Source organism: Phalacrocorax aristotelis, chromosome 15, assembly GCF_949628215.1.
Source record: "Phalacrocorax aristotelis chromosome 15, bGulAri2.1, whole genome shotgun sequence".
Classification (NCBI taxonomy): Eukaryota; Metazoa; Chordata; class Aves; order Suliformes; family Phalacrocoracidae; genus Phalacrocorax; species Phalacrocorax aristotelis.
Window position 1 is genome coordinate 852,564 of NC_134290.1, and position 27,218 is coordinate 879,781.

The 27,218-nt window shown below is 37.8% G+C and overlaps 1 protein-coding gene across 4 annotated transcripts in view; it reads right to left on the reverse strand.

Annotated features, from left to right (window-relative positions):
* The window catches only part of SPECC1L (sperm antigen with calponin homology and coiled-coil domains 1 like), a 79,154-nt gene that overhangs the window by 41,634 nt on the left and 10,302 nt on the right, over positions 1–27,218 (reverse strand). For 2 of the 4 annotated variants that reach the window (XM_075110796.1, XM_075110795.1), the window contains exons 1-9: positions 26,963–27,067; positions 23,055–23,244; positions 17,428–17,587; positions 14,798–16,431; positions 12,876–13,083; positions 5,323–5,396; positions 4,634–4,809; positions 2,660–2,823; positions 909–1,000 (exon numbers count right to left, since the gene is read on the reverse strand). In XM_075110796.1, the coding sequence (XP_074966897.1) occupies positions 909–1,000; positions 2,660–2,823; positions 4,634–4,809; positions 5,323–5,396; positions 12,876–13,083; positions 14,798–16,431; positions 17,428–17,587; positions 23,055–23,244; positions 26,963–27,003 (2,739 nt within the window). In that variant the 5' untranslated portion in view covers positions 27,004–27,067. Of the gene's footprint in view, positions 1–908; positions 1,001–2,659; positions 2,824–4,633; positions 4,810–5,322; positions 5,397–12,875; positions 13,084–14,797; positions 16,432–17,427; positions 17,588–23,054; positions 23,245–26,962; positions 27,068–27,218 lie in introns of those variants that run through there. The other 2 variants (XM_075110797.1, XM_075110798.1) reach the window with 1 other exon arrangement.

Consider the following 27,218-nt stretch of genomic DNA (forward strand, 5'->3'; position numbering starts at 1 on the left):
TTCCAGGTATTGTTCCTTGAGCACTAAAAGCCAATATATGAATACATATTCTTCAGTTCACACAGAAAGGATTATCAAAACATTATGCTTACCAATAGTAAAAATCAAGTTTTGGTACTTCTGGCTAGTAATATCTTGAAGGCAACAGGAGAATTACTGACATTAAGTAAAACATATAGTACATTCTTCTTTTTTTGTGCACCTGGTCCCATCTGCTTTGTCCTTAAACTTGTTGGCTTTTGCCAAAATCTCATGTCACGCAGCTAGTGAGATAATTAACTCAGCAGTGATCAATAAAGCTGAGCATTAGAGTACTGATGATGCAATCTTAGTGTACCTAGCCTCCTGTAACAGCTGAACAAATGGACAAAGCTTCAGAGGAGACAGAACAAAATATGCAGTACAACTGCCAACTGGTCAAACACTCAGTCATGAACAACGATGACCAATTCATGATGATTTCATTCCTCTCTGGTCAGGTCTGCTATTGAAAGCCCATGCAACATGGGATACATTTATACTGATGCTTGCTGACAGATTCTGCAGATTCCAGTCCATTCCCCAAAAGGGCTGTTTCCATGCCAGGCACAGGACTAAGAACTGACTAACAGCAACTCTGTAACTAAGGAACGCAGATAAAATTTTCCTCTCATGCTTCTCAACAGCACAGGAACATTAAGAGTTAGGAATATTTAACAAGAACTTCCAGATTATGCCAAATCTTGTATTTACAACATGGTTCACAGTGACAGACTCTTTTGTTAGACTGAATATTTTAGTAATTACTTACTTGATGCAACATTGTATCATTATGTCCCCACAAAGTCAGCTATTTTTGCATATACCACCTGCAGTTTCACATGCTCTTCTTTACTAAGAAGGATTAAGCGCAGTCATAAAACACCTACCTGCATAGGGGATACAGCAGCAGCTGGAGGAGTTTTCATGGGACTTGGGCTCAGGGGCGTGCGAGGAATTGTGGCAGCAGCAGGGCTTGGAACTAGTAGAAATATGGAAAGGAAGCCATTGTGAGCATTGCACTGTTCTGCAGTGAAACAGGAGACTGGCTGTTACAGTGAACTCTTGCCTTGTACTTTACATTACTAGTTTTACCAGATCATGTCTTTCAGAATTTCAATTAGTAACTGGGTGGAAAATCATTTAAAAGTATGCCTACACATTTACTCCTCTGTAATTACATTAATTTTCTGTCTTGACTATATCATCCATGGTAAAAACATAAATTAACTGGGGGTAGGCAAGGCTAAGGTGCAGGATACTATCACGCTGGCAGATGTAAATGATGGCATTACTAGTTCTCTGATCTCCAGATAATTAAAAAGATGCCAGCAGGCTCCTCGGTCTGCCAGTAAGACAAGACAATAACATATATCACCTCCTCCTTTCTCCTTTCCAATCAAAGTCCACAGGTACTATATATTACATGACAGTCCCAGAAATCTTGGGACCAAACAAATACCATGCTTAGAAATGTATGAAAACAGACAAATATTGAATTGGTGAATCATTCATCTGGTTATTTAACAGCATGATCAGTCATGAATGCTGAGGAAGAAGGCAGACAGAAGCTTGAAATAAAAGATCAAAAAGAAGGGAGAGGAGATGTATCATTTTACCAAACTAACTCTGGCAAGAAAGCACCTTTATCCAATAACAGATTAAAAAAAAACCCTTCAGAATTAACACTAGGAAAGTAAAAATTTATAAATATCTTTGAACACAGAAAGCAAGTGTAGAAACAGAACCATTTACAGAATCACCAAATAATGTGGAGACGCTTCTATACCTTAACAAATTTTCGGGTTATAAGCAATTACAAATCATTTGACATGCACTGTACCGTACTTTAAGTCTCTCTGGTAATACAGTCTACTTCTAGCCAAGCCTTTTTACATCAGAGACTTACGGTTACATTATTGTAAATGAACTTCAAAGCCAAAAGGCCTAGTGAGGGAAATATTTTAATCCATACGAAGTCGCATATGAGTCAAAGCTAAAACTCAAGTGTTTCTCATTTCAGGATTTTTACTTGGATTCCTTATTCTGCTCATCTATAGAGAAGGACAACAGCACCCTTTTCCACAACCAGAGAATTATAGTAAAATCCATTGTCTCAACAGTGAGATCCTTTGCATTTTAGAAAATATTCCCTATATCTTTTAATAGGTGAAACTGGCTGGGCTTTATTTTTAACTTTCATCCGCACTTTGACTACAAGAATCTAAGTTATTAAAAGAAACAAGCTCAGCTCTAGCTATTACATGGCTTTTAGAATGCTTAATTTGGCACATTTTAATAATCAGGCTGAAATCAGCTGTGTTTGCAGCTACAATTATGTGTGTAGTATGTGTTTATGTATTTCTAATGTAAGGGAGCACTGAATGAAAGTGTCTAACATGAGTCATTGGCAATGCAACAGTGAAGAAAAAAACAGAAAGACAAGACAAAAAAAGGATGCTTGCACTTAACCGCAGTGTACAATCTAGTTCAGGCTGCTTTGTTTCAGCCACCACTTATAGGTCATGACAGTACAATAAAACAACTTACCTTTGAATTAGCTAAGCCATGAGAATTGTCCATGCCAACATATGCAAAATTGTAACCTGGTAGAGTTACTACACCGGCTGAAAATAATTACCTTGGGAGGCACTGTCAAATGACTTGATGAGTGTTTTCACAGTAGGAGTTGGCTCTGAGGAGGTGGATGATCTGCGACTCAGGCCCATTCCTTGTCTCAGAGCTGCCAAATCTCTCTCTACAGCATTCATGTAATTGTACACTCGACCACGTTCCTCTTCCTGCCTGAAATCAACATGCAGCCCGTTTAAGGCATTTATAAAGCATTTCAACATGCATAGTCTTAAAAAATCAACACAAATTTGAACTGCCAAATTAAGCAAATTGAAACCTATGGTCCAAATAGGTCACCACATTAGCCGAGTTCATATTCCGCTGTAATTTAGAAATAGATTATCAACCTAAATTATCACTGTAAGCTCTTGCTATGTGTCAGCAAGAGGGCTTAAGCACCAGGTGAAAACTATCAAATCAATACTTGATTTAAGGCTTAATTTCTGCTCCTATCTCTCAGACACACACACGTGCACATGGATGGAAATGAGCCTAAAGTATTTCACCACTTCACATGAAAGTAATCTGCTCAGAGGGGACAATTTTTTTTCCACCTGCATAAACAGAAAACAATTTAAATGAATACTAAGGAGGTAAGAATACATTTCTGGCATACACCTTTAGGCAGCAGTATGAATCAGTTTTGAAAAAAAAAATGTGGATTTTTAGCACAGAATATTTATAGTTGTTATTGTATTCAGTGTCACTCACAAGACAAGAATTGTTTAAAGCAACCTATTTTCTACAGTTTGCAATAATTAAGCATTGACTAATTCTTGCTTCAGACACTAACAGACTTTCCCACCACCTTCGGTCCAATACAGTAGCTATGCCACTTCCAAGGAATATGTCTCAGTTGCCTGTGTTCTTTGTCTGCAGTGAATCAAATGCCAAAAGAGGCTTGTGAATAGATAATAATGAAGCTAGTGACTGGAATCAGCAAGCCAATTCTACTTTCAAAAGCACAACTCTAACCTCAGAGGGACACTTGCAAGCACTAACTGAACAATTACAATTCTGGATGAAATGTGTTAGTAAGAATCGTTCATATTATGTCACTTGGTGATCTTACTTCAGATAAGATGCTTTACACCCACCACTCATTCATCCACATAATTTTCCACATTCAGTGCAACCAGCCTGCTCTTCCTACCATCAGCTTTTCCCCAAATTCCATAGCCTGCATTATCTTACATCCTACTGGATGCTGGGTTAAGCATCATATATCCTATAAAATGCCCATCCATGTAGAAAAAAACCTGTTTAATACACATAGCAATCACCCTTACTGTAATTGTAAGACATACATGCATTCAATCCCTAGAGACAACATAGTCAGGATTCAAATGGTGCTCTCCAAAATGTTCCTATTCTATAGATTTGAGGACTTTAACACTTCTGAAATATATATAACTCAGCTTCTAAATAACAGCAGCACCTAATTCAAGACATAATACATCACAGTACACCACAGTTTGAATTGTTTTTATTAAAAACATACAAAAAGCATCTCTATTTCCAGAAACAATTATCAATGGAAAGAAAACAGTACAAGATATATACAGAATTAGGCAAAGGTTTCTTCGCAGGTAAAAATCCAGCTATATTTTTCACCATAGCAGAAGCCTTGGCTGCTAATAAGTATTAACGATGGTAAAGAAGAGCCAACGCTGCTTGTTTTTCACACTGAGGGAAGCTAAATCATCTCTAGCTGTTAATTAGGAAAAATCCTCCACTTCAACCTGGTTTTGCAAAAGCACCAATCTGAATATTCTTGGATGGGTTAAGTATATGGTATAAACAAATATTGTTCTTATAAGTTTACCTATGTTGACCCACGAAAGCCTGTGTAAAGCAGCTTGTTCAAATACAGATCCTCACCATGAGAGGATTTATGAACTCAATAACAGTCAAGATACCAGATTTCCAAAGTTGTAACCCCCCCACAAAAGGGATAATATCCCTGTTGTCTTTTGCATACTTGCGTGACTTTATTTCCTCCAACTCTTTAGTGAGCTTCTCATTTTTCTCCTGAGCTTCATGTAATCTACGCTTCAGGTCTCCTATCTCTTCCTGGGCTTCAGACTTTATATCATTTGCTATAACCACTGCAGTCTGTAGATCAGCTTGGAACTGACGCCATTCTGCTGACTCCTCCTATAAGTAAATAATACTTTAAATTTAAAGCAGCAGCAAGAATTTTGAATTAAAAGTAAAATAAAAGTTATTCTTATTATTTATAGTTCCCCTGTGCTATTATAGGAAGCAATTTACAGGCCCTCATCTCTGGCATTAGGCACAATCTAACTTACAAGTAGTTAAACTGAAGAAGTTTTTCTGGAAATAACTAGACTTCCAAGCTCATTAATTTCTTTTCTAGAAGAAAAAAAAAGTTCAAGGGGGGAGGGGGAAGATATAATATTAAACTATGCATCAGAAGACACAGGAACATTTTCTCCCAAGCCGAACGCCATATCTTTGTGACACTGAGAATTTTTCAGAAGTTAATTCTTTAGTCTCTGTAGGTTAGTAAATATATTCCCATGTGTTGCCTGTCTCTCAGAAATAATTATTTTAATGGTATTACATCTCATCATATTACCTTGTCACAATTTCACATGCAGGTCTTATGACATTTCAAGTTCACGATTCATTGAGTTTTTAACCTACCCGGAGTCTCCTGTGAAGATTCTTTATCTCTCTTTCCATGTCATGCTTTTGGTCCTGAAGTTTTTTAACTGTATCTGGAAAGAAAGTCAAATTATCGGTAAGATCATAGTCAGGGATCCACTTACTTAAAAAATGTTTTTGAAAACTTATTCAGAGAATACATTTTTATAACTAAAGCCATGTGGAGAAAAACAGTATGAGCAGAAATAATTTGACAGAAAGTATCAATAGGTACGTACTTCTCTATGACTGGTGAGGGGAACAGCATAAGCAAACTCAATTCTTATACAAATCTCTTCTCTACTCTTCACAATATTAATTATTATGACAAAGCAGTAACAAAGAGCAAATAAACAAGGTTGGTAAATCAACATGGAAGGATCCTAAAACCATGGATGTCTGGGGGTTTTCCTCTCTTCAAACCTAAGCTGCAGCTACATGAAGCATTTTGATTCACAATTTACTCCCTGACACAAAGCAGCTGACATAACACAGCCATGCCTTCAACAGAGATAAAATTCTACTCACGTCCTCAAGAATCTTACATTCTTGTCTATCAAGCTACTATTTGAAGTTGAAACAAGCTATATTTACAGCAAAGGGATAAACAGACTATTAGATCATGTTATGAAAGAGATGGGCCCTTAAATCTGTCAGCAGCTATACAAAAGGGTATGCAGCTCGATCACCACCAGCTCCTCACGTGGCGTCTGACAGACTGGCTACTGCACTTCTTATTCATTTGTTACTTTATTCAGTACACCAGGACAATATGATTGATTACCCCATTCTTAAAACTAAGCAACTAATGAAGAAGAACACAGCAAAGATTTCTAACTAGTGTGTCACTTCACCGATCTTTGGATTCTAGGGTGATTTTGTTTCTATAGCATTGTGTAGCTATTTCCAAACTGTAAAAATGATCAGCCAACAACTGAACTGAACTGCACAGGGAAGAGCGGGACAATCCCTCGCCCGGCTGCGATGCAGGGCTTGATGCCCACCAGGGCATGGTTGGCCCTCTTGGCTGCCAGGGCACACTGTTGGCTCATGTTCAACTTGCCAGCGACCAGAACTCCCAGGTCCCTCTCTGCGAAGCTGCTCCCCAGCCTCTCACTGCCCAGTCTATATGTATGTCCAGGGTTGCCGTGCCCCAGGTGCAAAATCCAGCACTTGCCCTTGTTAAACTCCATACAGTCAGTGATTGCCCAGCTCTCCAGTCTGTCCAGATCCCTCTCAGGGCCTCTCTGCTCTCGAGAGTGTCAACAGATCCTCCCAATTTTGTATCATCAGCAAACTTAATTAGTATTCCTTCCAGTCCTGCATCCAAGTCATTTATGAAGAGATTAAAGAGTACTGGCCCCAAGATGGACCCCTACAGAATCCCGCTAGTGACTGGCCGTCAGCCCAGTATAACACCATTTGAGCCCGACCCATCAGCCACTTGCTCACCCATTGCAGTACGTGTTTATCCAGCTGTGTGCTGGACATTCTGGGCAGGAGGAGACTGTGAGAGACAGTATTGAAAGCTTTACTGAAATCCAAGAAGATCACATTGACTGGCTTTCCTTGGTCAGCTCATGGGTAACCTTGTCATAGAAAGAAATCGAGTTTGTAAAGCAGGACCTTCCCCTCGTGAGCCCGTGCTGGCTGGGACCGATGACTGCGTTGTCTTTCAGGTGTTTTGCAGTAACTCCCAGAATAATCTTCTCCACAATTTTGCCAGGCACAGAAGTGAGACTGACAGGCCTGTAGTTACCGGGGTCATCCCTGTTGCCCTTCCTGAAGACTGGAACAACGTTTGCCAGCTTCCAGTCAACTGGGAGCTCTCCAGATTCCCAGGAGTGTTGAAAAATCATTGAGAGAGGTCATGCCATCAATACTCCTGGCCTTTTGTTAAAGTGCTTTCCTTAACAATAAAAATGAAGCTATGGCAGAGTAAATGAAAAATAGTAAGCATTTCAAAATGTTCACATCAGATGCAACGAAGGCTAAGAACAGATTTATGCTGATGTGTACATTCAGGAGCTTCAACTATGCTCTTAAGAACATTTCAATTTTTCAGCCATGGAATTCCTTTTAGTTTTTTCATCAGACGGAATTCTTGAGTTTTGCCTCAACAGTCCCAAGTACAGAGGCTTTCAATGCCACCACTAATTTCTTTACAAGAATGATATAAACCTCAGTTGGCCTGAAAACGTGATCTTTCAGGCTTGGAAAAGTTGAAACACTAAAATTAGACAAACATTTCTGTATTTATCTCCTCCTTACAAGACTGCACATTTTAAGATACATCCAACTGATCTTTAAGCTTTGAAGATAAGCCTAACATTGTGCGCCATTCAATTCTCATGCTACCGTGATATTTAAGCAAAGCCCTCCAATTTTTAGCTTTCCTCTATTCATACCTCGTTTGAGCTGAAGTCAGCACTGAGATGCCAGCTTTAGGTCTAAGTTACAAAAGTTGCTCTCCCTCTCCACCCCTTTTTCCTTTAAACATATGCTAAAAACCCCCTCTGCAAATTAGTTAACTTTCAACAGTGACAGCAAGTCAACACACCCTAAAGAGCATCCAGTAGCATTTTGAAACAAAATATAGTGGATGACCATTTTTTCTTTTAAAGACAGTTCAAAGAAAATCTGCTGTTAAAAATAAAATTTGTTCTACTACTAAAAGCAAGCTATAGTTCATCTAAAAATAACCACAAACCAGAAACTATAACTGCATCCAGAGTTAAAGCTTGTGTAATGCCATTGTTCTGAGCTTTTGTGAGATATGAAATGCTCCATTAAGTTTTACTATATTTATGCTTTGAAGTAAAACACAATGGTCTGAATATTCTGCAGTTACTATAAACAATACAGAACATTTTACAGCAGTTATTGGAAATAGTCTTTTCCCCCAGTCAGAAAGATTAGAAAAAAAAAAACCCACCAAAACTGGAAAGAACTACCAAACTGCAACTGAATTTGAAATGTAGTGAGAAGTTAAGACTAAGGTAAGCGATTTACCTCTTACAGCCTGAACTCCATTGTGCTACCAAGTACATCCTGAAAATTCAAGTAGTCAAAATAGGCACACAGGCAGCAATTCTCTGTACACCTGCCTTGTGGTATCCTTCCTTTCCGCAACCACACAACCTCCACAATTCTTCCCCAGCACACATAAACCCTTTCCAGCTGTATCTGCTGCAATTTTCAGTAAGGTAGGACAGGTACTTCTCTTCTACCATTATCCAGTCTCCTCCTTTTAAGGAGCGTAGACAAGAAAGAGGATTGAGATAGAAGGAAAAGTAACTGTTGTTTACAGTAAGTGAAGAACAAGGAGAACAAGGAGAACAAGGAGACCATTCTGATGAATGAACAGGACAATCAAAGATGGCAAATCAGCAAGCTGCTCGTGTTTTACTGCAGTATTCAATTATGTCTACATTTTACAAAACGAAATTGACTTAAATCAGTTTGACAAGTCCATGGTTTTTAAAGATAGATAAATTATGGGAAATGCAGGCTACAAATGGTAAAGAAAAACATTACAACTACAGCTGGTGGAAGGAAGAAACTAAGATATCATCTGAATTTTATACGGCTGCCAGAGAAAAGTACCACTGCATTCTGTATCTGTAACTCTTACTGATTATAATTAGCAGTTAGAATTCATAGCTATGAAATAAAAACAAGTATCAACATTCAATTGTTTACTTTGTCTTGGGGGAGGAGGGGGGAAGAAAGAAAGAAAAAAAAAAAAAGAACCCACTCACAATATTCAGATACGCATAATAGTTTCAAAGCATGACATTCTTTATAAGCAAAGCTAAATCAAGTAAACCTGACACAGGCAAATCCACAATGGGCCTTCTCGCAATTTTTGTACCAGGTACATTCGTTTGCCTTATACTAGGACAGTATTTCCATTTTTTAGCATAGAAATGGCTATCTCAGTATAATCACATCTACACAGAGTAGTGCTAGCAGGACAGTTAATTTAAGAATTATAGCTTCCTTATATAAGGAAGTCACACTGATTACAAATCTACCAAAGCTCAGGCAATTTGCATATCAGTCTTGCTTTTGAGCTCATCACTGTCAGACAGTAGGTCTATACAGCAAGCAAGCTGGTTTTTTTAAGGGTCCAACATTAGGAAAAAAAATAATTAAAAAAACCCCACCACCTAATTACTAACAATTAGAAAACTAACATCCAACTGACTTTTCCAACGCTATAGTATAAACAGCCTAAATATGGCAATGTAAAAATTTAATTTCACAACTGCTGTCCAGATCCTTTTCAAAATGAGATATAGCAGAATTAAAAACTAACACTGCCAGCTCCATAAAATAACTATTTATTCCCTGAACACTAGATATATCAACCTTCTTGCTCACCCACCCTTGTCCAAAATATTTACTGACTTGAATAGCTACAGACTAAGGGAACTGATATATTTAGCACATCTACCTTGTGCTAAATGAACATGCAAGAAGTATTTTCAGGCTTCAGAAGAAACATCTGATAACTGATAAGCTAACCTACAAATATCAATTTTCAGCAAATCAGGAGACAAAAGTTTTCTGAAAAAAAAAAAAAACCCTACAAACTCTTATTAACTGCTTGGAAGAACAATAGGTTTCTTTTTTCCCCTTAGTCATCAAAGGTGAGTTATGTGACAGCTTGGCTACCTGACTACTGAAAGTTTTTCCACAGTCGGAAGTGAAAACCGAGAGGAAACACGCCATCTAGTGCAATGCCCACCTCCCCGGCCACCTTCCAGCCTGCCCTGTCCTCTCCAGTCCCTCACCTCCACACCAGTACCTACAGACTCATCTTGACTATGACTTGTGTCATCTCAGCGTCCTAGTGAGGATATACAACATACAGGTTATTTTAACATTTCTTAGACTTTTTAGATACAATACAGAAGCACTATGCTTAAAACTCCTTGTCCCACCAGTGATGAGTTCAGTTGCCACTGACTACAGTTCCTGCTGCATCCCGATGGCCATCAGGAACATACTGTATGTTTTAATCAATGCACTTTACATCCTACTGTCCACATCAGAGATCCCACTTTTTGAAGGCAGACATATTAACAGCTAAAATATGACAGTTCAATATTCAGATTACTGTGAAATGTATTTCATATATGTTTGTTGTGCTTCTTTTCGGTGTTTGGAAAGCCCACAAGGAAGCATGCCCTAAGTAATGATGCTAGAGCATTTCACATTCCTACATTATTATTTAGTGTTGATTAACCATTAAATTGAATGAACACTCACCACCTCATCTATGAAGCATCGTTCTCCTAACTGTAAAGTCTGTCTTTTGTGAATTCTTTAAGCGATAGTTTTCCATCACTTATCACTTCTCATTTATCAGTTGTCTTGCCATCACTTTCATTCACTCAGTAACTTTGCCATTAGGCAAATTCTCTCCTGAATAACTCTAACTGGGTTAGAGTTCCTCATATTTTAAAATCTAAAATAAAAGTTCACTAAAGAAAAACTTGGTTATTTGGGCCAGAAACCACCATTTTTTTCTAACTAGTGCTTTATAATACCTAAACCTAGACTAAATTCTCCACATTTGAAATCACAGGCATTATACATTTGGCTGACAGAATACCAGAACTGGCCAAAAGTCTCATTTGCATCAGGTAACTTACTACTTCTAAGATGTGTTTTTCTGTCGCTTTAATACAAGTTATTAAAATTCTGGCTTTTGTATGTTATATGCACTACTTCCAAGTCCCACATTTTCTGAGATGCTGTTCTTTGCCATCACTACTTTGAGGCTACCACCAAGAAACTCCTGTATGAGGTTCAATTATGAACCCATAATGAACAGTATTTTAAAGTGGTCAGAGAAAAATATTTTGTTAAATTTATACTATTCTTTCGGTGCCATCCTTTCTTACCACCACTAGATGCCACTCTCCTTCCCGCCTATAACTAAAATACTGCTTTCTTCCCCAAAGGGTCACACCAGGCCATCAGCTAGTACAGCTGAACTTTCCAGGCTACTCCAAGAGCCATGAGTAACAAAGACCATTGCAATTTTTGTTGCAAATTTCTGCCCAGGCAGAGGTTTGTCCACCTGAATTTTTACCACTTTAAGTGAAATATCTGACAGCCTTTTTGTACCCTCAAAGCAGCAGCATCTAAAAATCAAAGCTGCCTTGTAATCAGGTATTACTAAGCAGATACCTAAATGTTTGCTTGACTATGGTGCTGTTTTCTGTATGAATGTATGTCAGTTAATGGACAAAACAATGCAAGTAGAAAAGTGTTGAACCTTTTCAAGACTTGGCTACAAAATGCCTTCAGGAACAAAGTCAGAGTGACTAACCATATGCCTCAAGCTCCTGCTCCCAAGTAAATGTCTGTCTTTGGTTTTTGGAACAGAAAGAACAAAAAAATATTGCAGAATAAAACCTAAAGCAATTTAGTAAAGAGAAACAGTGATTGTCTTTCAAGATAAAGAAGGGTTGCTTAGGGAAGCCAAGTTAACAGCGCATGTCTGAAGACACCAAGCTTCTGTTGAATAAGCAATTTAGCATGCTTAAGACACTACCTTTTGTTGATAGCATACTAATCTAAAATCCTTTCTATGAATATTTCCCTTGCTGTTAAAAGGGATTTTTTGGGTTTTTTGCTCTCTTGTTCAGTCTTTGTATACCATGGAAGAAAAGCACATACTTGAATTCTCTAAGTAGCAATCTGCAAATACAGCTTGCTAGGGTGCAGTTGCCTGAGTTCTTATTTAGATGAAAACTAATTGCAGAATTGCAGCGTGTGGTAGGAATGTCTGAGCAGGTCTTGGAGATCAGAGAGGGAACTAAGGCATAGAGAGCTAGACAAGTATACAGTAAACATGAGTTTCATTATAAGCCCCAACAATTTCTCAACAGTGGCAAGAGTCAACAGATAAGGTTTTATTCTAACTTGCTTGAAGTTTGTCAGATTAATTTTCAGGTTTACAGATCAGTTTCATGCTTGAGCAAATCCACATAGGAGATATATAATATATCCGTACTGCCAAGTCAGCTCTGACATTTGTAACCTCCAATCACCCATTTCTCCACTAAAAACACCCTTCCTCGGGTGGGAGAAATCATTAATTACACACATTCTCGAGCTACCTTATAACTTCTAATATTTGGGCGCTCAAAAACAAGACCGCCGTTTAAAAAAAAAACCACTACCAAAACGCTAACTCAGTCATCCAGTCTCAAAAATGCACAAGGAGCACACTATTATTAAGTCTGTAATTGCATGTTCTTCTACTTTGAAAAGCAACTTAAAAACAGCACTATCAGATTTCATATTTATTCTCAATTTACAGGTTTTCACTCCCACACCAACTACTACTGGGACTGGAAAAGCAAAGCCAACTTGATTTTTCTCCCCCCAGCATGTAAGGGTTCTGCAAAGCCCAGTCTGACTTGAATTCAGACATACAAAAGACAAGTGAAAATATTTTCATTATTTCAGCATTATCCTTCAGCCATTCTTAAATTATCATTTCTCTCACAACAGAAACTTGTAACACTTACTCTCCAAATCAGATATGATGAGATTGTCATGAAGCTTCACAGCACGATGCTGCTCTACTTCATCCTCCAACTCAAAGATAGTTTCTTTCATGTCACTTCTCTCGGTCTCTTTTTCATCTAGATCTGTCCGAAGTTTTTCCAGAGTCACATTGAGATCCTCAATTTGTTTCTTGGCTTCTTCTTGGAACACTCTGTATTCATCTTCAACCTGAAAAAGAACGTATGTTACCATAACTAAATTGGCTGCATTTAAAACACACTCTTAGTTTCATAACTACCATACTTACAATATATTTCTGCAACCATAAAAAATTACAGGACAAGAAGTTAAGTCTAAGTCTTTAAAAATGTATTGTTCTAGTGCAACTATCTTCCTGAGCCAGAGTTAAACTCTTTTATTCCCAAGCTGAATGCATGAGCATTCCCCAGCTACTCTAACCGCAGTATCCTGTATTCAAGTAAGGAACGATACCATAGTACCAAGGCTGTGATTTCATGAGCAGCCGATATGTGAGACGATTCATTTCCTTAACCAAGTAGCAGGATTCACATTTGTGTGTGAGATGTGTTACTGAGTTGAAGTACTTCCCATGGGAGTCTTACAAGCTATTAAACTGAATTTAGAAAGAAAAAATGCAGAGAAAGGAAGAGGTAGTAGACTTCTCCCTTTCAGGAGCAACAAGGCTATTTTATCCTGGCTCATGAAACTGCAGCATAAGTAACATGCTGGCATCAGTGACAGTAACCCATCAGCAAAAATAAGGTGTCAGAAAACCAGCAGAAATTAGGTCATGGCTTAGGGTGAGTCAATACAGTCAGGCACCAATTTTAATAGACAAAATGCCCTGCTTTAAATCATCTGTTTCAGTATTTTGTATTTTAACAGGACTACCCAACTGTAATCATTAATTCCTCCCCCCCCCAAATTAAGGTTTACCTAACTGGCTGGTGATCATGACTAACATGTTGATTTGCAACTAATATACAGTTCAGACATTAAATATGGCACAAATTTTCTCATCAGGAAGATACACCTTTAATGCATAGTTAAAATTATTAAATAACTTTTATTCTTACTTTCATATTAAATTCTGGTAAATGCTTTTACTAGACATATTTACTGGTTAGATTAGTTATATTTGAGTTAAAATACCTGGCTCTAGAACTAGAAATACACATTTTGATCCAAAACCCACTCAGCACACAAGCTGCTCCTGGATGGATCATTATGGATGATTCATACCTATGTGTATTTGCCAGATTTAATAATAATTGTTTAAAACATTTTTTTGTTTATAACTAAAATACATATTCAGAAAGTTAAACTAAATTTTGTAAGATCTCTGTTTACCTCAAAATTAGTAATTTATTGATTGGAGAAAGACAACAGTTTTCTGCTTTCTTTACCATTAGTTTATTTTAAGTTAACTGAACCAACTTGAATAAGCTGAAACTCCAATATATTCTCTCAACAGCTGTGAAAGCTCCTACAATTAATCAACAGCTGGGCTGTCACTTCAACCTTTAACTCCCAGTACCTTCTCAGTAATATCTCTCTTCCAGCAGTTTGGCACTAACTCCTTGAAACTCTTGTAGAAGACATGTGATTTAAGCACAAAGTTCACACAGTATGTTAAATACTGGTTAAGCTTGGCCCTTGAAATAAGTTGCAGAGTTTAAATACCAGTATTTTAAAGCAAGTAACATGACAGTTACCCTGTGGTTGAATGTATCCATGTAATATTTAAAAAGGCCTCCGTCATTTTCATAACAAAGGTTAAGAGAAAGTAATCTATCTTAACACTACTGCAGTCTGAGTAACCTCATAATTAACCCTTTACTTCTAAAAGAACTACAGTGACCAACAGTAAGTCATGGTGGATGTGGGATGTTAAAATACAATAGTTTGTTTTAAACACTACCTTAGCAATGGCATCTTGCAATCGATTGGCATCATTGCGAGTGTGTGCCAGCTCTTCTTGCAGACTACTGGCCAACGTCTCTGCTTTTTCTTTATCCAGCCTGACACTCTCCAGCAGGTCTTGTATATCTGATTTATCTCCAGAGTTGTGAATAGAATACAACTCTGCCACTTTCTGCTTTTCATGCTCTAACTGAGCTTTCAGCCTGTTCATCTCGATCTGGTCACTGGCTACTGTAGCTTTGTACTCCTCTAGGGTAGATGCTATCACTGTCTTGCTTTTCTGCTCTGACTCAATAATCCGTTCCATGTGGTGATTTCGTTCTTTTAATGCCCCTATCATTTCTTGGGCCTCCTTGTTGTCTTGTTCTGCCATCTTCAGAGTGTTGCTTAGGTGCTGCTGAACACCTAACAGCTGCTCTCGCTCAAACCGAGCGTTCTCCGCAAGGTCCATATAACGTTGCTCTAACTCCATGTAACGACCACTTTTCATATCTTCATCAATTACATAGGAAATATGGTGTTCATCTAAAAGGGACCGAAAATACTCGATCTGACGGCTGAAGTGTTCTAATTTGTCACTTTGCTGGCACAAAGATTCCATAAGGATTACTTTTTCCTCTCCAAGTCTTTCATTCTCACTGTTTAGCTCTTGTGTTATTTGTTGCAAATCTGCAAGCTCTTGAAGTGTAGCTTGAAGCTCTTCAGCTGTACTGTGTTGATTCTCTTCCATCTGATGTATCCGTTCTGTCAGACAAGCTACGGACACTTCACTTGCATTGCCACTGCTTCCCTTCCTAGATCTTTCTATACTTGGTACACCTTCAGACTCCGAAGATGATGGAGCATCTAAGGCATCATCGCTTGATGTCAGTGGCTGATAAACTTCACTGCACTCACTGTCTAAATTATCCATGGAATTACTGTGTTGGTTGTCCATCAAAGTATTTTCATCCTGACTTAACAAGTCTTCCATTGATCCAGGAGCAGAACCTTCCACTGAGGATGTCAGAGTACCACCACCATCACTGTGGTTGCCAGCTGTAATCTCTGGACTTAAAGACTGATAGCCAAAGAGTTTTTCAGAGTTGTCCAGCCTTTGTTCCAAAGAAAAGCCTAATGCATTTAGTCTGTCTTTTAACATTCGATTCTCATTCTTCAGCTGGTTGAGCTCTTCTCGGATGGCAGTGTTTTGTTCCTGTAACTGTAGCAGTGTAGACTCTACATCAGTTGGCTGATGGACAACAATGGCCTCTTTCTCTTCAGATTTTTCATCACCTTCAAGTTGACCTTCGTTAAGTCCCAGCTGAGCACGCATATCCCTTAGTTCATTCCTCAGATGCAAGATTTCCACATCTTTAGTTTTTGCTAACGTCAAAAGATCATTCACCTTTGCTTCCAATGCAGCTTTGTCACTGATTTGATTGTCTGATTTGGACTTGCTCATTCGAATATCCGATTCTGGATTGGTGCGACTACGGGAGCGTTTTGCCAGTACCGTATCATTGGTCCCCTGTCCAGTCAAAGGTAGCTTTTTGCTCTGGCTTAAACGAGAACGATCGCGTATTCTTTCTCTAGAAGAACTTGACTCTTTATTTCCAGATGAAGTGCTACGCTTAGTTGTGGAACTTGTACCTGTATGTTTTTTGAAAGTTAGGAACATTAAGTGAGAATACAGTATCTGTAATAGAAGACTGTGTATTTTGTATCAGCAATACAGTAGTTGATTTTCTGAATCACACTGGTAAATACATTTCATAAGATACCTTTAGAGTAAGCACTTACACAACCTTACTCAAGAATCAGCGCAGTTATATTGTAATTGATACATGGTTTACCAATTGCTGTGCTTTACCAGTATTTTGAAAATGAGATAGACCTTAAAGTTTAACATTTGCAAGTTTCTTTTTTTCTGTCTTCAACAGCTTCTGATAAATTGTATAAAAATGCAGCAGTGCCATTCCTGCAAGTTCAAATTTGTCTCTCTTTTCAGTAGGTTTGAATACACTTTTAAGTGCTGAATTGCATATTATGATTGCCCAAAATGAAAGTTAAGGGTTTTTGCATTTTCATCTCATTTCATAAAGACAAGGATAGATTATTACTACTTTATTTCCAGATGCTTTACAGCTTGGCAAACATTACTGAATCCAAAACATAGCAATGGAAGATAAGACATATTTCCATTCATACTGATAACACACCAAATAACATCACTTTTCTGAACAGTTTCTGAAAGCTTTCTTACTTTGTTTCTATAAAGCAATGCAGAATGTCCAAAATATTGATGGCAACAAGCGATCACATCTTAAAGATCTAGCGTTTGTGGCATGGATTTTATTTTTATTTTTAGACAAATTAAATTATTTTTAGACAAATCTATGAACCTCTAGATTAATTGTATTATCTAGTTTTATATAGTAGTTACATAAACAGTACTGAAAAAAATTAAAAGGATCACCCTCCAAAAAGGGAATTACAATATTAAAAAACAGGAAGAGTGCACAGGACGCTCTTGATTTGACCATGGTCTTACTGACCACTTCATCAGGCAGCCTGGATCCTCAATATATAATAGGATAATAAAAAGCCACCCAACTACCATTTTTAATGATCAATCTATCCATTTACCTGCAATAGTTTTGGGTTTATTTTCCAGATTGTTCATGGCTGTCCCTGAAGCTGAAGATGCTGTTGATACACAAGTGCTCTTCTTTGCCTTGACACCATTGGTCATTGTCACTCCACTGCCACCAGCCATCCCCGCTAAAAGGTCATCATTACTCTTCGTCTTAAAGAAAGGGAAGAAGCAGCTTTAAGACAGCTGGCTGAGAAGTCTGCATAGCCAACATTTCTTCCATTCAAGATTCCATCAGTTTAAAAAGTACATACTTGACCAGTCATGTGTCTACGGAAGAATGTTGACAAGTATAATTGCGCTGCAGAGTTGGTAAGTTGAAACTGAACTTCAACTCTTTACGTATGATTGACCATAGAAACTGAGTCTTCTCTCTCCCAGACAAAATTATTAATGTTGCATACCAAGGAGAAGACAAGAAATTAAGGAAAGCACAGTAACACAATCCAGTGCAACAATTCTCAATTTTGACTAAAAGTTTGCTTAAGCGTAAAAATGAACACAATTCTTAGATAATTAAACAAGTAAATACTAGGAAGTTAGTATAATGTCCTTCAATAGAATACGATCAAGTGTTTTCTGGTTGAGTTGGCAAGCTCACAACAAAAAGATCAAACCAAACAACAATAAAAAGCAATCCACCATTAATAAAATACACTTTCTAGCTCAAAATACTAAGCCACAAATAACTAGAGACCAGGGCAGTATTTGGGGTGGGGGGGAGCCACCCTCACAATATATCCTTGCCTTGTTTCCATGCTCCCTCAGAGATGGGAAATTTGTTTGATGGACTTTTTGTCTGACCTTGTATGATCATTCCTGAAACTACTGTTAGCCACTAAAGCTGCCTGGAATGTGACAAGGCAGGTAGCACAGGAGCACAGGATTCCCAAATAAAGAATACATCTTTCACAAGACAGCCAACTCTAGAAATAGTAAGTTCTTAAGTATTAATTGGCAGACTTTACAACTCTTTAAAATGCCATTTTTTCGAAGGGAGAAACAATCAAAATATGCTAAACGTTCTTACCATTATTAGGGCAAGAAAAATTAAAAGAAAACAGCTGTGTTAGCAGCATTCCATGCGGAACTGTATTATTCATCTGGATAACACATCTGAAGTCTCAACCAGCATCCCAGCTAAAAGGTAGTGCTTAGGACTTATCAGTTGCTTTACATCATGACTTTCAGATTCTGCAGGTTTGTAACTTCTAGCTTCCATACATATTCATGTTAAAAACTATATGCCAGACATTATGATTCTATACATTAAGAATGAAAGTACACTTGCATAATTAAAAAAAGTTGCATCTCACTCCATTCTATGTAGCTGCTTTTTGCAGTTGCAAATTTCAGAACAGTTAGGAACATTGATCACGATATTGTGGAAAGGGCATGGATGGAGTTTGTGCCATTTACAAAGAGCAGCTGCAAAACAAAAGGGAGCCTGGGAAGAGAACATATTTGTTCTGCATGCAGCTGTTAGAAATACAGATAATTTACATAGAGAAACAGGCATTTGTAAGGGTAAAATCCTCTAGGACAAGAATATTTTTACTGAATCGCGTAGGAAATGGTATAGCTTTCTAAAAAGATTTATAAAAGACTGAAACAAAACACATTACTCCGAGGCTCTAGTTTGATGTGCATCTAAGCTGGCTTTTCCGCTAGGAAAAAGCCACTGTTCTATCCCGCTCTTCTCCATGGCTTACCCACTGTGCTGTGTAAACTGAAGCCTTTTCAAAGGGCTCCTTCCTCCCAGGAGCCAGATCAGTTCCCTGACCTGCTACATCACACAGCCGTGCAGAACAGCAGATGCAATGCAAGTACCAATGGGAAAATAAAAATGTTGGAGGGCTACAAAATCAACAAAGCCCCCACTATTTGTGCGGGGAGAAAGAGCTGAGCACAAACTACTACTGCAGGACAAACCTCTGTTAGTCTGTAATCTAATCAGACTTCATATCTAATCTAAACTAATTTTGTGGGCATGGGAGTAGAGAAGGAGGGAAACAACCTTGTGATGCAACTATCGCCTAAAACAAGGTATTAAAAAAGGCATAGAACAGTGATTTTCTATTTTGCTACTGAATCCGCCAATCGGTTGGCAAATGTGATAGTTCAGACTATTAGCTGTCAGCATTTTTACCTTGTTGAAAGAGTAAGGAAATTAGATTAAGCTTTTAGACACTTACAGTATGAGTACCTGTTATCAAGCAAAAGAGGTCAAGATGTGACTCAGGTTAAAGAAAAAAAAAACCAACAAAACCACTGAGTAAAATACACACTGTCTGACATTAGTCATCTCCAGTCCTTGCTGAACAAAGGAATTTAAGACAGCCATTCTCTTTCTGACTTACCCATGAACTATTTCTAGTCTAGGTTGGAAGGCACTGCTTCCTCTGCAGCCAATTAGTAAACAGTTTCTCAAAACTGTAACGCTATACTCTTGGCAAAGAAAACTATTTAGCAAAGCTTTGGAAAAATTACAAACCAGCAGCTCTTTTTTCTTAATACTCCATAATGGCAACCATCCTTGACTTTTAAACATATACGCTACAAAAACACTTTTATTTTTTTAATGGCAGCAAAATCAGTGTCAGATGTTTATTAAACAGCTTTTTCCTCAAGGAAGAAGAGTTTCTCCCATTTACTGAAAACAGGGCAAATCTGCTTAGCATTAAAACCCCTACATTAAAGTATGAAGAATTAGAAAACAACATCATTAGAAATGCTCGTCCAGACCTATTTTGATTTTCTATATAAAAACCCACTTTATAATTATACAATTTTCTGTTTTCCCCCACATCTTTCTTTCAGTGCAATGAACCCTGAATGATTACTTCTACAATTAATTTCATCTTAGTTTTTCAACATTTATATCCTATTTACTGCACCTCATTCAAATCCATTTTTTAATATATATCTCTAATTATTCCTACCTGGGATTTTCTCTGATGCTTGCCATTGCTGCATTTGAGTGCTTGAAACATCAAACTTCACAACAATCTGTAATTAAGTGGTTGCATTTTGCAAACAGAATACTGAAGCCTATACAGGTGAATACTGAAAACACATTCTAAGTTTTAATATTCAAATGCTGGTGTCCAAGTCCTGGCTTTTCAGGGACACTGGATTTGCAATTCATTTGTATGAAATACAGCTGTCATTTAATTACAGTTCTGAGTGTTAGCATGGTCACAAGCTCATTAGCTAAAGAAGTAAAAAAAAATCTTAAACTTAAGAACACATTGTTATTTGCAGAGTATTTTTTGACAGATTAAAAAGCTCGAAGTGGCTGGCAGTTAACCTTCTGCTATAATAACGTGTCGGGGGTAGTGAGGGTTGCTGAACATTTGCAGAAGTCTTGGGCAAAGCGGGAGCCAAAAACCTACAAAAAAGTAACCTACAAAAAGGCATTCTGAAGCAGACAAACGGACTGATCTCTGGAACACTGTTCAGCTGTACAGAAGGGTGGGTCTCAGTTCCCTCCTGTGCTTACTGTCCACACACTGAGAACTCATCAAAAAAGGACAAATCTATGGAACAATGCATAGTGCAAGAAGCCCACCCAAAGCTGAACACTGGTTCCTGGTTTATATCTTAAAGGGGATAATTAAAAAAAAAAAAAAAACTTACTATAATTAGAAAGTCATTTTCAATTTCTCAGCATTTTTACTGGCTGAATTAAGATTGGTATAGTACTGGAACCATGTAGTTCTAGCCCTTAATAGGGGCTTTTCGTTCAATATCCTACTCAAAGTTTTCTGCATCATACACACTTACTTTAAGGACCGAATAAATTAGTAAGATGTTGCAATAAAAGTTATTTACTGCTAGCTATGGTTGGGGTATTTTTGACAAGGAATATTAAATTAAATTAATAATACACACACCAATTCATCAAATCTAAGAGAAGTTCCTACAACCACTATGAGGAAAACAATGGATCAAATGGTTCATCTACAAGATCAAATATAAAACTACATGAGAAATTATTTTTAAAATACAATTTGTCATTAAGACTTCTTTCAAGCCAGTAATTAAAAATGTGATGTGCCAGTATCTGTAAGTGCAAAAAATACAAACAACTAACTTTGTTGCATAAGTATGGAACAATCAAAGAAGATAAGAGTCGTCATTATTGTTAAGTCACAGAGTCGGCACAAAAGCAGCTTAACAAGTAAAAGACATCTCACCATATGAGTAAGCCTGGCTGAAACACAACGTGGGGATAAGTCATAGTAATTTTCATTGTGCCTCAAACATACAATTGTCAAATTCTAATCCTACACCCAAACATAGCCAGAAGTGTTACTAATATAAGTAAAATTGTGAAAGCATACTGGGTCAAATTTCTTCAGTGTTAGATCATCCTCCTCCTTTATCTCACTGAGAGGTATAACATAAGAAACTTGATAAGTAAACTACAGAGGACTTCTGTTTCCATAGTCTTTGAGAGGTTTCTAGATATACAAAATCAGTAGTGCCAGCAAGCATCAAAAGATTAAAGTTAAGAAAACTGCAAGATATGCTGGGTGGCAGAGGAAAGGGGGAGCACCGGGAGACAATCTAGCTGAAACCAGGCTTGCAAGTTCATCCGCAAAGTATTTATCATTCTTAGATAAAAGAAAAGCAAGAAGAAAAGAGAGAAAGGGAACGCACCTTTTGACTTCAGTAATCCTGCATAGCTACTACAGAGAGACCTCAACCCTTACCACTTCTTTAATTTTACATCTTTATTTGCCAGTTATTTAAATGGCCTATCTGGCTTACTGTAGGCGACAGTGCTTCAGGTCCCAGTTGCAGACACCAGCCCTTTTCCTTGTCCAGGGCAGCAGCAGCGCCACAGCTCTGCCTACTGGGCTGCAGAAAGGGAAAAGGACGTGGGTCCAGCCACATTTCCATGCCAGGAAAGGCAGGCAACCAGGCAGGCTCATACCATCCATCCAAGCTTTGTTTGCTCCCAGCTGAAAACTCCACACCAGCACACCTCAGTATGGCTGATTTTTCTTGGTTGTTGAAAACCATATGCTCCTAAATCTATTGCCCCGATTTGCTAATATAAGAGAAAACCTCTACCTTTGAACTTGTTCTAGGAACAAGAATCAACTTGTGAAAATTCAGCTCAAGCAGTACTTCACACAAAGCAAAGACCAAAACAGCTAGAAGAATGCAGCTGCACTGACCTGACACAGATCACTGATATCAGAAAGTTTCTCATGTTAGATACCTCATTAGTTCTTTTTTCAGAATTTGTAAATAGCTCTTATCAAATCCCATTAGTCACTGACACACCATTCAAGCATAATACATCATGCTACTATTAATATTCATCAGAATGCAGCTTCCACTCTGCTCCTTTTGCAGAACAGCAAAGTGTTGCAAGGTGTATTGCTTTCCATCTCATTACACACTGCAATATGAAAATACAGCATGAATGCCACACAACATCCTGCTACCCTCGCCAGTGCTGTGTAACTACCCAAATTCCCTTCAGTTACCCGTAAGACAAACCTCTAGTCTAAGCTGCATTAAAGACGCGCCTTATAATTCTACTCTTTTTAAAGCTTTATTGTTAAAATAAAATAAATAATAAGAACATTCTATTGGTTATTACCTTCAAAAGAGATGCTGATGCCCCAGTTTTGGAGAGTTTTGTTACTGCAGACACTGAGGAGCCGTTTTCTGGTTTGGCTTTTTCAGTTGTTTGAGTTTTATTTACTCCAGGCACTTTGGGCACTGAGCCAACACTCCTGCTTGCTTTCTTCATTCTGGGCTGCCTGTTTATGATGCATTTACAAACAAATCTACAAGCAGAAAGAAAGAAATTTTAAATATAAGATACAAAGGAAAAGCATTGCCTTTTTTATAATGCTCTGTGTAAGACCAGAAGTCCAGAATAGCAGTAAAGACCCACAAATTAGAGCCAAACAGAATGCATGTGACTGACCAATGGTTTCTGCTTTTTTTAAAAAGGAATTTTTACCGAGAACCAAGTGCTTACTACAGCTCCACTCCAATTTTTTTTTTCAGTTTTCTTTCCACAAACGACACTGAACTGAGGACATTTTATAAGTGACCCATGTTGCTGAGTCCATTTGTTAGCTAGCAAAAGAAAGCATTAGGGCAGCAGTGTTCCTTATTTCTGACTGTGGGAAGGAAAATACCGTAGGAGTACTCCGGCAACAGCCTGACTATCAACAACACTGGATCTGAGAAAAGCTTACCACCAAGTTGGTAATGTTGGTATTGAGAGAGTAACAGCTGTTACAGAGAAAAAAAGTATTCAATAAAAATTAAAAGAAGTTGAAAAATTCAAATTCCCTGAAACCATTTATTACTAAAAATCACATTAATAAACACATGGGATTTTACAAGATGTAATACTATTCATACAATTATGAGGATTTACCTCTGAGAAAAAAACAGAAGTAACCCCTCACATTCCACGGCCCGCAGTTAGGACACTTCAGTATCTTTACCTTGCCTTCAAGTTTTCTCAAACAGCAGGCAACAGTCAATATGGTCATTCCAACCATGAGCAAAAAACAAAACCCCGGAAGACAAAGCTGACTTTACTCAAACTAGGAGCAGCTGCAGCAGACCCAAACACAGCCATTATCACAAGAATTGTCAATTCTGGAAGACAACCTAAGAAAGGGTAGACTGGTCAACTGCTGTAACTTGAAGCATGGACTACCAATAGGACTAGTCTCATTGGGACCTTCTTCCCTCTTGCACAAGTAGGATAGTGAGCAGCTGTTTTCTTCATCTCCCCTGAGTCAGAAGACATAGGATAGAAGATTAAGAGGAGGAAACTTCCACTCCCCTTTCAGTCTTACAGATTCTGGATGGAAGTAAGTGTTCAGCTTTATCTAAGTCCAATATCCTGTGGCTGATTACAAACACAAAATACATCCAGTTGTTTCCATCTCTCAAAAAGTGAAGCATTTCAACAGCACAAAAGCAGACTGATAATTCAGTGCATGAGATGTGCTACACAAAGCCACAGTGACCAGAAGTACTAATTAATTTCAGCTAACAAAATTAATGCCGTACCCTAACACACTCCCTCCTTCCCATCAGCACCTCAGCTGCACACAAGTATATTTCAAGTCTGACTTTAATGAAAGTCAGTAAAACTCCAGAGTTTTGCATCCTCAGACCCCTAATCACTGTTAACAGAAGCAACAGGAAGTTTCATTTTAAGACACTGAAAATATTTGTTTATAGCTTCCAGATTCCCTTTAGTTTGAAAGCTGGCATGAACAGACCCAGAAAACATTGTTTGCTGTTGCAGTTTCATCATCAGAATGTCAAAAATGCACTGGTCCTGCCATACAGCTACTAGTAATCAGAACGCCTTCAGAGAAAATTAAATAACTGAGAGATAATTTAAAGTGAGACACTCCTAAGAAAACCAAAACCCAAACCAGAAAAGCCCCATGAAGATAATATGTTTGCTATACACACATAATTTTAAGTGGTACAACTGCCTACTAGACTCCAGAAGCAGATGCTAATATTTACAGGTGGGACCAAGTAAACACTAACATTTCTTGGCTTTTTCATGTTTATGAGTTGAACACTTACTTGTGCTTTTGATCTTATTCAATGAAAACTAAAACTGAAAAGACCAAAGAGGTTAGAGTTGTTTAGTAATGCTGGCATCATTACTACTGAATGATATTTTGACGTTCTACAGACTACATTAAAAAAGTTGCTCATAACATGCTTGAGAAATAAACAATTTTTCAGTGTACAGCTTGTTGTGAAGCTGACTGCATTTAAAAATTACCTCAAGGGAAAAAAACTGTACTCTTGCAACAAATCCAGTAGATCATAACCATAGATTTTTGACAGCTCATAGTGGTGGAAAACCAGTGCTATAATGAAGAACGGGGTCCTGGCAACAATATGACTATCACACATTGGGGCAGAGCTTGACAACCTTGTCTGGCAATCTAGATAAAGCAGTAGCTCCAGCTGTCCTGCAGACATCCAGCAATGGCCATTTGCAATACACATTTACCAAGTCTACAGAACACATTCTCCAAGTCTGACACACCTTGTAACATGCCAGATACACACTGCACACATGATCTTTGCATGCACAGTAAAAGATCAAGACATTTGCGATCTGCTTATTATAGCAAGTAATACAGTAACATAACCCACTGGATGTATAATCTCAAAAAGAAATACAGGCTAACATTAGCTTTTACAGTACAAACCATTTATACTCTTACAAATATATCACAGAGGCCATCAGTGACAAAAGACTGTGTGAAGTCATGCGTTTCTCATCCATAGTGGAATTTTTTTAAAAAATGCATGTTTAGAAGTCTTCCTGAAAACATGCAACAGTATTTGCTCCAAGAACAGCAACTGCATAGCAAAGTGATGTAAATAAGTGAAACTAAAAGTAACTAAATATCATTTTCATGTTTCATCACAGCATTACTTTAAAATATCCATAAATTTGACACTGAAAAACACTATTTGTGATTTACTGAAACTCAACAGTAGAAACTTCAAAGATACTTAGAGGTCAGGGAAGGTTAGGTACTCTGGTCCTGTTTTTCTTCCAGACAAACTAATCTCTAGTAGTTACTTTCTTACTGAAAGAAGATTGTGTAATTATAGTTTAAAAACTGAGAAGAAGATACAAATGAGTCCAGCTTAACTTAAAATAAGGACAAGACATTAATTAGCATTACAGGTTCTAAAAGCAGCTGCTCACTCAGGCTCCCAAGGTGAATTTACGACCTCTCGGTGCCAATTTCTCACCACCACCCCCCCGCCTTCTCCAGGAAGGAAAAAGAGGATGGGTTTTCAGCACTGAAAACAAAAGACATCAATATTGTTGAACTGTAAGTGGAAAAAGCCCTCCTTCACACAGTTTCTCAAAAGGCAGATATGACAGATAAAGACTACCTTTATGCTTCTAAAGAACACCACCACATTCCTTAGGAAGACACGGTATTAGGAACCAACAATTTATCTCTGCCCAACACTAAATTTTAAAATAAGAAATAAAATGCTCACTAGCCACACGAAGCTTTCTGAAGATTAACACAACACTAATAATTCAAATGAGAGCTAAAATATTATTTCACTATTGTTTTAAAAAGCAAATACTGCATAGGAAAATGTAGTTTATATTTTGCCCTAGGGAGAAATAAGGAATTACTGAAGACTTCCTTTCCCTTTACACACAACTCCTCCCACCTCAAAAAAAGGAGAAAGAAAAAAGAGTGAAGGAGAAGCTTAACACTAAAAAGTTGCAGTGGAATAGAGAGTTGTAACTTCATGAGACAGTCAGGAGAGAATTTTGGAGGTCCCACATATCACACTACTAACAAAATACACATCTATCAACAGTCACAAGATGTTACTGGAAAATATTTGATTGATACAGTATCAATTATAAAATTAATCAGGATGGAAAAAAGCCAAAACAAGCCCAAAATATCAGACAGAAAGACTGCATTCCTGAACTCAAATGTAACTATTCGCTCTAACCTGTATCCTTTCCCAGACGTCTCTCTTTCCACAGCACACATAGTACAGGAAACAAAAGGGAATCTTGTTCAGGAGCGTGCTCTCCTTGCTCTGTTGGAGGCATGTGAAACCAGTCCTGCGTTTTATACCAACTGCAAATACAACTCCATAAATAATAATTTAAAAGTGTTTTGCCCAATAGCATGGCTCTGCTCTTTACTGTAAACTGATATGACATAACCACCCAGCCAACATGAAATGCTTTCAGGGTTACTCT